The 12,299-nt window shown below is 39.4% G+C and overlaps 1 protein-coding gene across 17 annotated transcripts in view; it reads right to left on the minus strand.

The window, feature by feature from the left end:
- Positions 1 to 11,339, minus strand: part of LOC141365402 (NACHT, LRR and PYD domains-containing protein 3-like) — a 108,166-nt gene extending 96,827 nt beyond the window's left edge. For 12 of the 17 annotated variants that reach the window (XR_012370639.1, XM_073869926.1, XM_073869925.1 and 9 more), the window contains exons 1-5: positions 11,203 to 11,339; positions 10,853 to 10,984; positions 10,511 to 10,642; positions 9,712 to 9,843; positions 5,269 to 7,485 (exon numbers count right to left, since the gene is read on the minus strand). Coding sequence is in view for 16 of the 17 variants with exons in the window: in XM_073869926.1 (XP_073726027.1) it covers positions 5,269 to 7,485; positions 9,712 to 9,843; positions 10,511 to 10,642; positions 10,853 to 10,971 (2,600 nt within the window). In the remaining variant the exon portion in view is untranslated. The remainder of the gene's footprint in view (positions 1 to 5,268; positions 7,486 to 9,711; positions 9,844 to 10,510; positions 10,643 to 10,852; positions 10,985 to 11,202) is intronic. The other 5 variants (XM_073869928.1, XM_073869931.1, XM_073869927.1 and 2 more) reach the window with 3 other exon arrangements.
- Between the last annotated feature and the right edge of the window lie 960 nt (positions 11,340 to 12,299).

Raw genomic sequence — 12,299 nt, forward strand, 5'->3', positions numbered from 1 at the left:
ATAAAAAGTTGTTGATGGGTTATAAAAAACATCTTACAATCTCAATATTTTACTATACGATGCCCATATTAAAATTAGCTCAAAACCCGTATTCTATCATTTAAGACACATTGCCAAACTTTAAACTTCCCTGATGCAGATTTCTTGTTCATGCAATTATTACGTCAAGGCTTGATTACTGCAAAGCACTATGTTGGTCACCCAGATAAGTCAACTAAGAAATTACAATACATTAATACAGAACTTAGCTGCATGGGTACTGATGTACCCAACTGCACGTTGTTGGGTTTGCGAGTGACTACAGGATGGGAGGCAAAAAATAAAATCTGAAAAAATGTCATCAAAAGTTATCATTTTGTATTTACATAACTCCTGAATTTTTTTTAAAAATGTGTTTGGACTGGTGAGCGCGGAAATACAGGTGATAGTGATAAGCGGTTTTATTAAACGAGTCATTGAGTCGTTCATTCAAGCAATTCGTTCAAACGGCCGATTCATCAAGAATAAGACGGACGTTTGTGAATGGGTCATTGAATCTTTCACTCAACCGATTCGTTCAAATCACTGAATCATTCAAACCACGTTTGAGTGTTGCTGTGGGACGCGCTATGCTGTGATTTTTTGTTTGGACTCATCAGATCTATTTTCGCTGCTAAAATAGACCAAAACAGTCAATATTTCATCTAAAATGTAAGTGATTTGAACTGTAAAACCCAACTTCATACTTCTTATGAAGTTATTTACTATGTTTGCGGTCTTGTAACCATATCGAAATATGACTGAAAAGACAAGATCAGGGCTGTTTTCTTGGTTGTTTAACATCTACATGCAATTGTTGTACACCATCTTAACAAACTTCAAGACAATAAAGTTTATTAATGACCAACTTCTAAAAAGAAAATGTTGTCTTTGGAAAGAATACACACACACGCTTACACAAACATGTTTAAATACATATATATTGTTAATTAATAACAATACATTGTTGTTGTAACATCTCCAAGTTTTGTTTTTCACTGTAAAAATGTCATGATTTGACAATGCAAAGAGAGTACCGCCACCTTTTTCCCCCATTTCAAGCACTGATTATAACACAAACATAACTTTTTTTGTCAAAAGCGACAAATCCAGCGACTTTTACTGGTGTTTTTGAGACGTTTGTGGTGTTTGGAGACTCGAAAGCACGAATCACTCTGCAGTTAGATGAACGGCAGGAGGCCGCGTCAGTTTCTCAATGTACTGTAACGGCGCATTCACACGGGCCGAAAGCGTTAATGCTTGACGGAAGGCTTGTCTGAAGCGTGGCCAACAGCCAATCACAGTGGCCGCTACACATGCTCCGTTCTTCCATTAACGTAATTGGCTGGCTCTGTCTAGGTAATTTGCATAAGGCGATCTGATTGGCTGACGCACGCGTTGCCGCTTGAAAAGTTGAGAAATGTTCAACTTCTGCCGCGAGCAACGTCACTGACGCGGCGCCGACGGATCCACAATTCAGTTCGGCAACGCATGACGTCACCCATTAAAAGTGAATGGGAAGCGTTAACGCTGACGCCCCGTGTGAATGCGCCCTAAATAATGCCAAACCAGTGCTGCCCTGACAGCCTGTTAGACCAGGGGCGTAGCCAGTAATGGGCCAGGGCGGCCCTGGCCCGCCCACATAACTCCCTGGCCCGCCCAGGCAAGTTTAATCAAAATACAATTTTTGTTTATTTTTATTATTCAAATGTATTTAAGAAAATATATGAATATAATCCTGATTTATTGTTGACCGGTGTGTGTATAATTTGCTTTCTAAATAAAATGGAGTTGTTAAAGCAAGTTGTAGGAATTCGCCTCCGGAACGTAATTGGTTGCTAGGGGTTCTGACAGGTAGACTCTGTGGGGAGCGACGGGCTCTGGCAGCCAGCCAGCTAACTTTGCTAACTGCTTTTTAGCTAATATTAAAATTGCCACAATAATGGCTAAAGTTTCTTTAATGTGTTATTTAAAAAAGCAAGAGTTGAGGAAGACGCCACTGCCTCCATCTGCCGAGTCCTACCAGCCCAGTTCTTCAGACTCATCAACCCACAAGGCGGCTAGTCAGGCGCGCTTGTGGCGCCGGTTGCCGCTTGCTCCCTGGCGGCAATTCCAGTGCGCTCTCCGGTCAGACTGACACAGGTTGACCCGCCGATCTAACGGCAATTGATGAACCACGTACGACCCAATTTGAATCCACGAGTACTACTCGCCTCAAAAACCTGTGCCTTTTGTTTTTTGAAAATTAACTCTCTGACTCTTTGGACTATAATGAGATCATTTCTGTTTTCAACATTAAACCCAGGCGTTTGCGTCTTGTTTTGTAGAAAGAAAACAACAAAGGTAAGCCTGTTTAACTCATTTCCTTAATTTTTGCTCGGGAAGTGATTTAACTAAGTAGTGTGTTGTGTATAGATGTATGCCTTATAGGTTAAGTTACATTGTTTAATTTAAACGAGTTGCTATTTTTTGGCACAAAAGCTTAATTTCCACCAGGCTGATTGCACTGTATATGGTTGATTTAATATAAATTAGGCAGTGTTTCCTGTTACTTTTAGCCTACTTTATTTCAGGTGAACTGTTTTTGCACTACTGACTAGCCTAAATAAGACTGCCTGGCCTGGTTTGTCCAGCCTTTATTGAGCTATGTGTTGGTTCAACATGTTTAGACAGTGTTTTATTATTGCCTTCGCCGAAAGTTGCAAAGGAAAGATGTCACTGTTTTTGCAGATTGTCTATTCTTTTTTCTACTCTAAGGTTTAATTATTATTTCAGTCATTTTATTCTAGGATAAACTATTGGCCCACTCACTTTTGCCCCGGCCCGCCCAAAATACAATTTCTGCCTACGCCCCTGTGTTAGACTAATAATTTAAATAAGAAATCATTTGTATTGCGTATATTGTCAAACGCTGCCATCCGCGTGTAGCCGCGGGGAGTATACTTGGAAAGCTGCACGGGCGCGCGAGCCGGACGCAGGAAAAAGGTATACCCCGGCCTTCAGTAGCCTCGCGCTGCAGTCAGAGCAGAGAGGAGACACACACCCCTCCGCGTCCAGGCGGCAAATGAATCGCGTATGGCCGCCGCCGTTCCCGTCCTTTACAACAAAACCCTCAACAGTCTTTTTAAAGACTAATCTCACTTTTTTTTAAGATTAGATCAAATCTCAGCCCTAGCCAGTATTTTTTTTTTTACTGCTACACGAAAGACTACAATCGTTATGTATTAAAATAAAATCTGAATTGTCTGCAACATAATTCTTTTGTTGGTTTTTATTAAAGACTGTGCCTAAGTCCCGCTGATTAGCCCCTGTCCCCCGATACGTCTCTCAACATAGCCACACACACGAACACTTACATATTGCCTAAACTTTAATATTGAAAACACATAACAAAAATGGATGAGGCATTCCTGCAGTTTGGGTTTACGGTCACGGCTGAAATGAGACCTCAGTGTGTCGTGTGTGCCGAGGTGATGGCAAACAACAGTATGAAGCTCTATCTATCTATCTATCTATCTATCTATCTATCTATCTATCTATCTATCTATCTATCTATCTATCTATCTATCTATCTATCTATCTATCTGCTTTGGGGGGGGGGCAAAGGTTGAGAACCCCTGTGCTAAAACATTGGTTCAGATGATATGACAAGCAGTTCTGTCTTCGCAAGGTTAAGCCGGAGATGGTGATCCTTCATCCAGAGTGAGATGTCCCTCAAGCATGCCGAGATGCGGGCAGAAACCATGGCATCATCAGGGTGGAACGACAAGTGGAGTTGAGTGTCGTCTGCATAGCAGTGGTAGGAAAAGCCATGTTTTTGAATGACAGAGCCCAGGGATCTCATGTATATCGAAAAGAGCAGCGGCCCAAGGACAGAGCCTTGAGGCACCGCGGTATCAAGACGTTGGGGTTCGGAGACGTCACCTCTCCAGGATACCCGAAATGACCTATCTGAGAGGTACGACTTGAACCATAGAAGCGCTGTGTCAGAGACACCCATAGACATTAGGGTTGACAGGAGGATGCAGTGATTGACCGTGTCAAAAGCTGCAGATAGATCCGGTAAGATCAGCACAGATGATTTGGAGGCTGCCCTTGCCAGTCTTAGGGCTTCAATTACTGTGTCCTTCAGCTGCCTTCATTATTTAGGTTGAAGCTCACATAACACAGGCTGTTTCTGCATTTCTTATGTTAATCTGGAGTACCTATAGAGTAGTATTACATCCTTTATATCTCTGAAGTTTCTTTAGTTTAATCAGATTTATAAAAAAAGATTAGTTTTACCGATTCTTTACGAAAAAATAAAGAAGGAGGAGTTACTACCGCGGGAGGAGCGAGTACGAGTCATGCAACACTATACAACACTGTTTAACTTATGATTCACTACATGTTTGTGTCATTTATATAATATGGACGCACATATTTCCAACACAAGACAGAAGTCTGTCTTACCACATGCAATTCATGACCCTGTTGGGACATTACAATGAAATCCAGCGCATCAAACACACACGCAAAACTCCGCTGCTACCCCGGATAATAAACTATATCCATTGTTTTCATAAGGCTGGCTTTCTTCTCCTTACATCCAAAAACACACTTCATCTTTCGTGCCATTGTTGAGTATGAAATGAAACAAAGCTGCTGCGTGATTTTTGAAAGTTCTAGCGCCTCCAGCTGATTGACGGGTAGGCGGGGTTTTCCGGGGGAAGTGCCCATAAAAAGAAGTGATAGGTATAGAAACCCCTGAAACGTCAGCTGGACCTGTAATCGAAATAAACTTTCCGAAACTTGTACAAACCCTGGCGAAGTGCATTCGGCACAGAAATACTCTGTAACACGCCCAAATGCTTTTTTTGACATTTGCCTATGTTTAGCATGAGGAATGCATGAAATACGATTTTAGAGTGAAAACCTTGCAGCCACCCGTTGTTCTCTGATGACAAATGTGTGACCTTCCGCTCTGGTGTCTGCTTTTCCAGTAACAAATACTGTATTTGACTGTACATTTAAAAAAGCCATAATACAAATGGTGAAACATTACTATGATGATACTGATGGAATATTCTGTACCAGAACTAACTGTTGTATTTGTAGATACTTGCCACTCACAGATATGAAATAATGGATAATTTCTTCACAATAAATCAATTAGTTTTTTTTTTTTTTGCATTAATGATGTAGGTAATAATTTAGAAGGAATCACAAACCCACAAGCCCCACTGTACTGTCACAAAGATTTATACTTACATTGCTTTTCTGCAGTTCATCACAGCTGGTATCAGTCTCATTCTTCCCTCATCTGATGTGTTGAATTGACTGAGATCAAACTCATCCAGCACCTCCTCTGACATCTGAAGCATGTAGGCTATTACTGAACAATGAGCAGGTGAAAGTTTATTCTGTGAATGTTTATTTGATTTTAAAAACTCCAGAATCTCTCTGTACAGAGTCTGATCATTCATTTCCAACAGACAGAGGAACAGATTGATGGACCTATCAGTTGGGAGAGAAAGTTGATATTGGTTCAATAATCTGTCAAATAAGAGGTAATGTTGATAGTCAAACAGATTGATAGACCTATTAGTTGGGAAAGGAAGTTGATATTTGATGGGCAGATGGATGGATCTGTCAATTGAGAGATCACGTTGATCTTTTTCAAACACATTGTTTGATCCGTCAAAGTGTGAATTCTCTATTTGTGTCCGTAGACCTAAGAGTCTCTGATTGTACTCAGATTTTAACAGATTTTGATTTTTGATTTTGTTTTTAATATTCTCTTTGATTTTCTTAATTGACGCGATTCTCTGTAGATCTAAGAGTCTCTGATTGTTCTTAATTTTCAACAGATTGTCTGATCTGTCAAAGTGCGAATCCCTTTTGATTTTGTTTTTAATATACTCTGTGGTTCCCTTAATGGCCTCTGTGCTGTTCACTGTGTGTGTCAGTAGATCCTGTAAGAGTCTCTGATTAGAGTCCAGTGAGATGCCCAGCAGGAATCGCAGGAAAAGATCAAGATGTCCATTTATCACTTGCAGAGATGTGTCAACTTGTGATATAAGTAGCTGAATTAGAGAGTTTTCTGTAGTGTACCACAAACTTCCTTTGTAAATTGGTTTCACATTGTTGATGTGTGTATACAACACAAAGAACGCAGCGAGAAACTCCTGCAAGCTGAGATGTATGAAGCAGTAGATTTTCCTCTGATGAATCACAGATTCCTCTTTAAAGATCTCAGTACAAATCCCAGAATACACTGAGGCGTCAGTGATGTCTATCCCACAATCTCTCAGGTCCTCTTCATAAAACATCACATTACCCTTCATCAGCTGTTTGAAAGCCAGTTCAGACAGTTTCACAATCACTTCTCTGTTGGACTGCAGGAGTTTCTCTGGATCTCGCTCATCATACTTCTCATTCTTCATATTGATCTGAATCAGCAGAAAGTGAATGTACATTTCAGTCAGGGTTTGAGGGATTTCTGCTGTGTGATCTTGTGTCAGGATCTTCTGAAGCACGGTGGATGAGATCCAGCAGAAGACTGGAATATGACACATGATGTGAAGGCTTCTCGCTCTTCTAATGTGTGAGATGATTCTGCTGGCTTGATCTTCATCACCGATTCTCTTCCTGAAATATTCCTCCTTCTGAGAATCATTGAATCCCTGGATTTCTGTCAGACGGTTGATGTATTCAGAAGGGATCTGATTGGCTGCTGCTGGTCTGGAGGTGATCCAGATGTGAGCAGAGGGAAGCAGATCTCCTTTGATCAGGTTTGATATCAACACACCAACTGATGAAGTCTGAGTCGCTTCAGAAACTTTCTCACTGTCTTTAAACTTCAGTGTTATTCTGCTTTCATCCAGACCATCAAATATGATCACAACTTTACACTCATCATAAATCTTTGAGTCCAGATCCTGAAGTTCAGGATGAAAGTCAAGCAGAAGTTTGTGAAGACTGTATTGATCAGCTTTAATCAAGTTCAGCTCTCGAAATGGAAGGACAAACATGAAATCTACATCCTGATTGGCTGTTCCTTCGGCCCAATCCAGAATGAACTTCTGCACAGAGACAGTTTTACCAATTCCAGCGATGCCTTTAGTAAGAACGCTCTTGATTTTGCTCTTCCTCCTCCTTTTCGCAGTTTTATATCCTGGTTCTTGTAAAGGTTTAAAGATGTCATTGCAGTAGATTTGAGTGTCTTGTGAGTGTTGTGTTGTGGGTTTTTTCTCCATGTGTAACACTTCATGTTCTTCATTCACTCCTTCTCTTTCTCCCTCTATGATGTACAGTTGTGTGTAAATCCTGTTTAAGAGGGTTTGATTCTCTTGTAGTTTGATTCCCTCAAATAAACTCTCATATTTGTTCTTCATGATGGTTTTGTGTCGATCTTTGACTCTCTGCAGGTCTGCAGTCTCTTCCAGCAGTGTGCTTGTCTGCAGGTCTGCAGTCTGTCTTGTCCTACTGAAGATGATCAAAGAAGGACAAAAACTGCATTATGTATGTTTATGTCTGTTATAAAATCAATAAAAAGCAGAAAAGCATTTACAAATAATGAAAGCACACTACCCAGAAAGCAATTTAGGCTAAAACAAGGCAAAATTTGGTTTGCCAGTGAAAGTCTAAGAGACATCTAACCATAGTCCAAGAATAGACAATGCGCATACATTTAGAACGTAAAAGAAATTAAAGCAAACACCTTGTATTCCCTGTTGACTTTGCTTATGATGAAATATTATCTCCAAGTTATTTTGCCAAAAATGCCATGTAACCAAATTCAAAGTTATTTAGGGTAGAAGTGGGTTACTCACAACTGTCTTTTCACAGTTTTGCTTGCTGGATATGGGCCAGATTTACTAACAGCTTGCACCAGCACAAACCATCATCTTGGCATTAAATAACGATTTACCAATGTTTGCGCGTGTAATAACACCGGTATTTGCCACATTATTTAATGCTAAAAAAATATTTTGTGCTTGAAATGGCTCCAATTGTTGCTGATAGAAGAGGCATATTATTAAAAAATATTGTTTGCCAAGCCATGTTATTTCTTATTTGCTGGAGGAAATAAAATAAGAGTCACTAGGAGAAGTCACTCAATACCAGGCATTTCAAAACTTTTTGTAAACCTTCATTTTTCTGTCCCGCAGGTCTTTTCAGTATCTTATGGCTTCGTTAGCTGGGATTTTACACCTCGCATTTTTTGCTGGGATGTCTGTCATGGTGAACTCAAGATCAGCTCTTCTTGTTTGCCAACCTAAACTAATTTGCACTGCTCTTAGATTGTGTTGGCCATTATGGAAATCAGTTTTTGTGCCTGTGTTATTTAATTTGCGCCTTTTTAGTAAATAAACAGTGCCACAAAAGTGACAGATTTAGGCTCATATTCATCCATAGTCACTATAGATTAATTGATAACACTTTAAAATAATGGTCCATACTTAATAGGTAGCTACACAGGAACTAATGCATAACACACACATATCATAATTAATATACAGCAACTGTTAATATCTAGTTAATTCATGGTCATTTTAAATAAGTCTTGGTTAATGTATTGTTCACCAGGATTTATTTAAAGGTGCTCTAAGCGAATTCACGCGTTTTAGACAATAAAACATTTTTTTTTACATACAGCAAACATCTCCTCACTATCTGCTTGCTGCCTGTCCGCTGATCAAACTGTTAAAAAAACGTGATCTCTATAGACAGCCCAGGCTGCACAAACTGCAATAAAAACTAAGTGGCCAAACCTACTACCAGAAACCATAACAAAGTGTTCCAGCCAATAAACGACAAGAAGGATTTGAGGGTGGGGGTTGGGCACGTTCATGAAAGCATGGAAGGGAGGGGGAGGAGTTAGCTACGCTCCGTTTGTTTGAAAACAGTTCAAACATCAACAAAAAGTGACGTCACACAGATTCGCTTAGAGCGCCTTTAACATGTAATAGTTAATAATGACTATTAAACAAGTAATAAGTAATTCATTGTAACTTAAAGGCGGAGTCCATGTTTGAAAAACGCGTTGGAAAAGGAGACGGGCCGACTACCAAAACACACTTATAGCCAATCAAATCAAATCAAATGCCGGGTTGCGTATGTGTGGGGCGGGTCTATCAACAGAAGGTCCAGATTCTATTGGGGTAGGGGCGTGTTTGTTTAGGTGATTTCAAATATCAACATTGGCTTTCAAACATCATGGACTCCGCCTTTAACCCAAACATTAGTATGCCATTACATACTGATTAGTTAATTGCTCTTCTTTTTTGTTACCAGTAATGATAACAGTGTTAATGCAGCACTAACCATTTGCATTTGTTCATGTGTAAAAACCTATTAAGTATGGACCATTATTTTAAAGTGTTACTGATTAATTTATATAATTATATGATTTTAATATTACTGTCAATTATATAAACATTTAATGACTTCAACATATACTAGAGTTTTCTGCAGATGTTCACTGAAATAAATTGAAATAACAACAGTGCTACAGGCAGACAAGAAGGGCAGCTAAATGCATTGATGATGAAAGTGGCAAATCTAGTGAAGTCCATGAGGATGCACTGCAGTATTTATAACAGCTGGTGAACACAAAAGTGAAAAGACTGTTGCTTTTCATCAGCTTTGAACTCACAATTCTAAGGGTAATTCGTTTCACTATAATAGTTCAATTGTGTTTATACTCACACAGGGTCAGAGGTCACATCTCCATCATTGAGTTTAGGGGGGTTGTCCATGGATCTGTGACTCTTCATAGACACACAGCTTGGTTCACACTCCTTCTCACTCTCCTCAATGAGACTCATTTTAGATGCAGTGCTATAGAAACACACCAAATCAGAAATACTGTACACTTCAGTGGACCAGCCTTGAAATTGTACGTGTTGCAGTGTTTTGTGTAAAGCTTTGAAACAATAAGCTACATTATGAAAAACACAAAAAACAAATAAATTTACCAGTTTCTTTACAGCAGTCATCATCTCATTAATAATTAGCATAGATATGTACACTAGATGTCGCCTTGGCTACGGCAGTTCATTGGGCCGAATGCGTCAAATAGAGCCACCATCTTGAAACAGGGAACCCCGCATCAGCGTCATTGTAGGCAATAGTGTAACAGAAATAAAATCACCATAAATCTTCATGAACGCAATTTTCTTGGTTTTCTTTTGGTTCGTTTCAACAGTCAGACATGTATTTAGCATTGAGTCCAGAAAAAAAAGAAAGTTTTGATTTTATGAAAATTAATTTTTTCTAACTATGATGCATAGTGCTAGTAGCCCTAACATCTATACGCAGCACAAAAGTCCGGCTTCGTCCATGAATTCGAAGTACAGGCAGAGATAGCAGCTTTACCTAGATACTTCCAATGACAAGACCCCTGTTCTAAGATGGCGGCGGTTTTCACGCATGCTTAGAACCCCAAGGCGACATCTAGTGTATATATCTATGAATAATTAGTTTTAGCAGTGAAATGACAACTCACACAGGGTCAGAGGTCACATCTCCATCACTGAGATTAGGGGGCTGGTTCATGGATATGTGACTCTTCATAGACACACAGCTTGGTTCACACTCCTTCTCTCTCTCCTCAATGAAACTCATTTTAGATGCAGTGCTATAGAAACACACCAAATCAGAAATACTCTACACTTCAGTGGACCAGCCTTGAAATTGTACGTGTTGCAATTGCAATATTTTGTGTAAAGCTTTGAAACAATAAGCTACATTATGAAAAACACAAAAAACAAATCCATTTACCATTTTCTTTACAGCAGTCATCATCATCTCATTAATAATTAGTTTTAGCAGTGAAATGACAACTCACACAGGGTCAGAGGTCACATCTCCATCACTGAGATTAGGGGGCTGGTTCATGGATATGTGACTCTTCATAGACACACAGCTTGGTTCACCCTCCATCTCCCTCTCCTCAATGAGACTCATTTTAGATGCAGTGCTATAGAAACACACCAAATCAGAAATACTGTACACTTCAGCGGACCAGCCTTGAAATTGTAAGCGTTGCAGTGTTTTGTGTAAAGCTTTGAAACAATAAGCTACATTATGAAAAACACTAAAGAAAAAACAACTCTCTTTACCAGTTTCTTCACAGCAGTGATTCATCATCTTAATGTCTTATTAATAATTCAATTCAGCAATGAAATGACAACTCACACAGGGTCAGAGGTCACATCTCCATTACTGAGTTTAGGGGGGTTATGTGACTCTTCATAGACACACAGCTTGGTTCACCCTCCTTCTCCCTCTCCTCAATGAGACTCATTTTAGATGCAGCGGTGGTCTACAAACATATCCTAAATAAAGAAGTTAAACATCCTTACAAAACCCTGCTGAAAAATCCAGCATCAAACCAGCATAGACCAGCATGGAAATTATGCTGGTCTATGCTGGTTTGATGCTGGTTTAGCTGGTGGTCACCACTCACCAGCATACCAGCACCAAAACACAACATATGCTGTGTCTTGCTGGTATGACCTGGACCAGCATGTGATGCTGGTGCTAATGCTGGTTTGGTGCTGGTTTAGCTGGTGTTCACAAGCAAACCAGCACCAAAACACAACATATGCTGGTATTGCTGGTATGCTATTTTTTTCAGCAGGGAAGACGAAACTTCTTAAAATTATTCATCTATGTGGCAACACACATGCATAAATCCGATCGCTCATTTCAGGAGGTGGTCTGGGACTCATTTCAGACTAAACTGGATGAAGCCATGTCAGTGCTTTACATCTCACAAATGTAAACAACTCGCAAGTTAGCCAGGAAAGAGGCAAATAAACATAGACGACAGACTCGTTGCTTTAGCGATAAAAGTGGGTATAAAAGATTTCTAGAACCAATAAAATAGTCCAATAATAAACTCAATGATTTTAAACACAGAAATGAAAAATTGATATAGTGTTTTGTGAACAAATCATACGAGAGACAACACCGGAAGTGACCAGGTGTAACACAGACTTCATGTTAACAGCTGAATTTCTTATCCAAATACTGCAGACACCATGATGTGATTCATCAATTTCATAAATAACCCAATTATAAAACTCGTTTAAATAAATAGACATATTGCCACAGAATAATTATTTTAGATAACTGTTATTTGTGCCTGAAAACAACATGAGCGAAATCAACTTTAGAAAACACTAACATTCCAGGAAATTTTTTTCACATATTCATTTTATCTAGTGCATGACAGTGATCACAGTAATGTTTGTAAAAACCTACCTCCATCAGAACTTCACAAAATGGAG

This window comes from Misgurnus anguillicaudatus, chromosome 7, assembly GCF_027580225.2.
Source record: "Misgurnus anguillicaudatus chromosome 7, ASM2758022v2, whole genome shotgun sequence".
Classification (NCBI taxonomy): domain Eukaryota; kingdom Metazoa; phylum Chordata; class Actinopteri; order Cypriniformes; family Cobitidae; genus Misgurnus; species Misgurnus anguillicaudatus.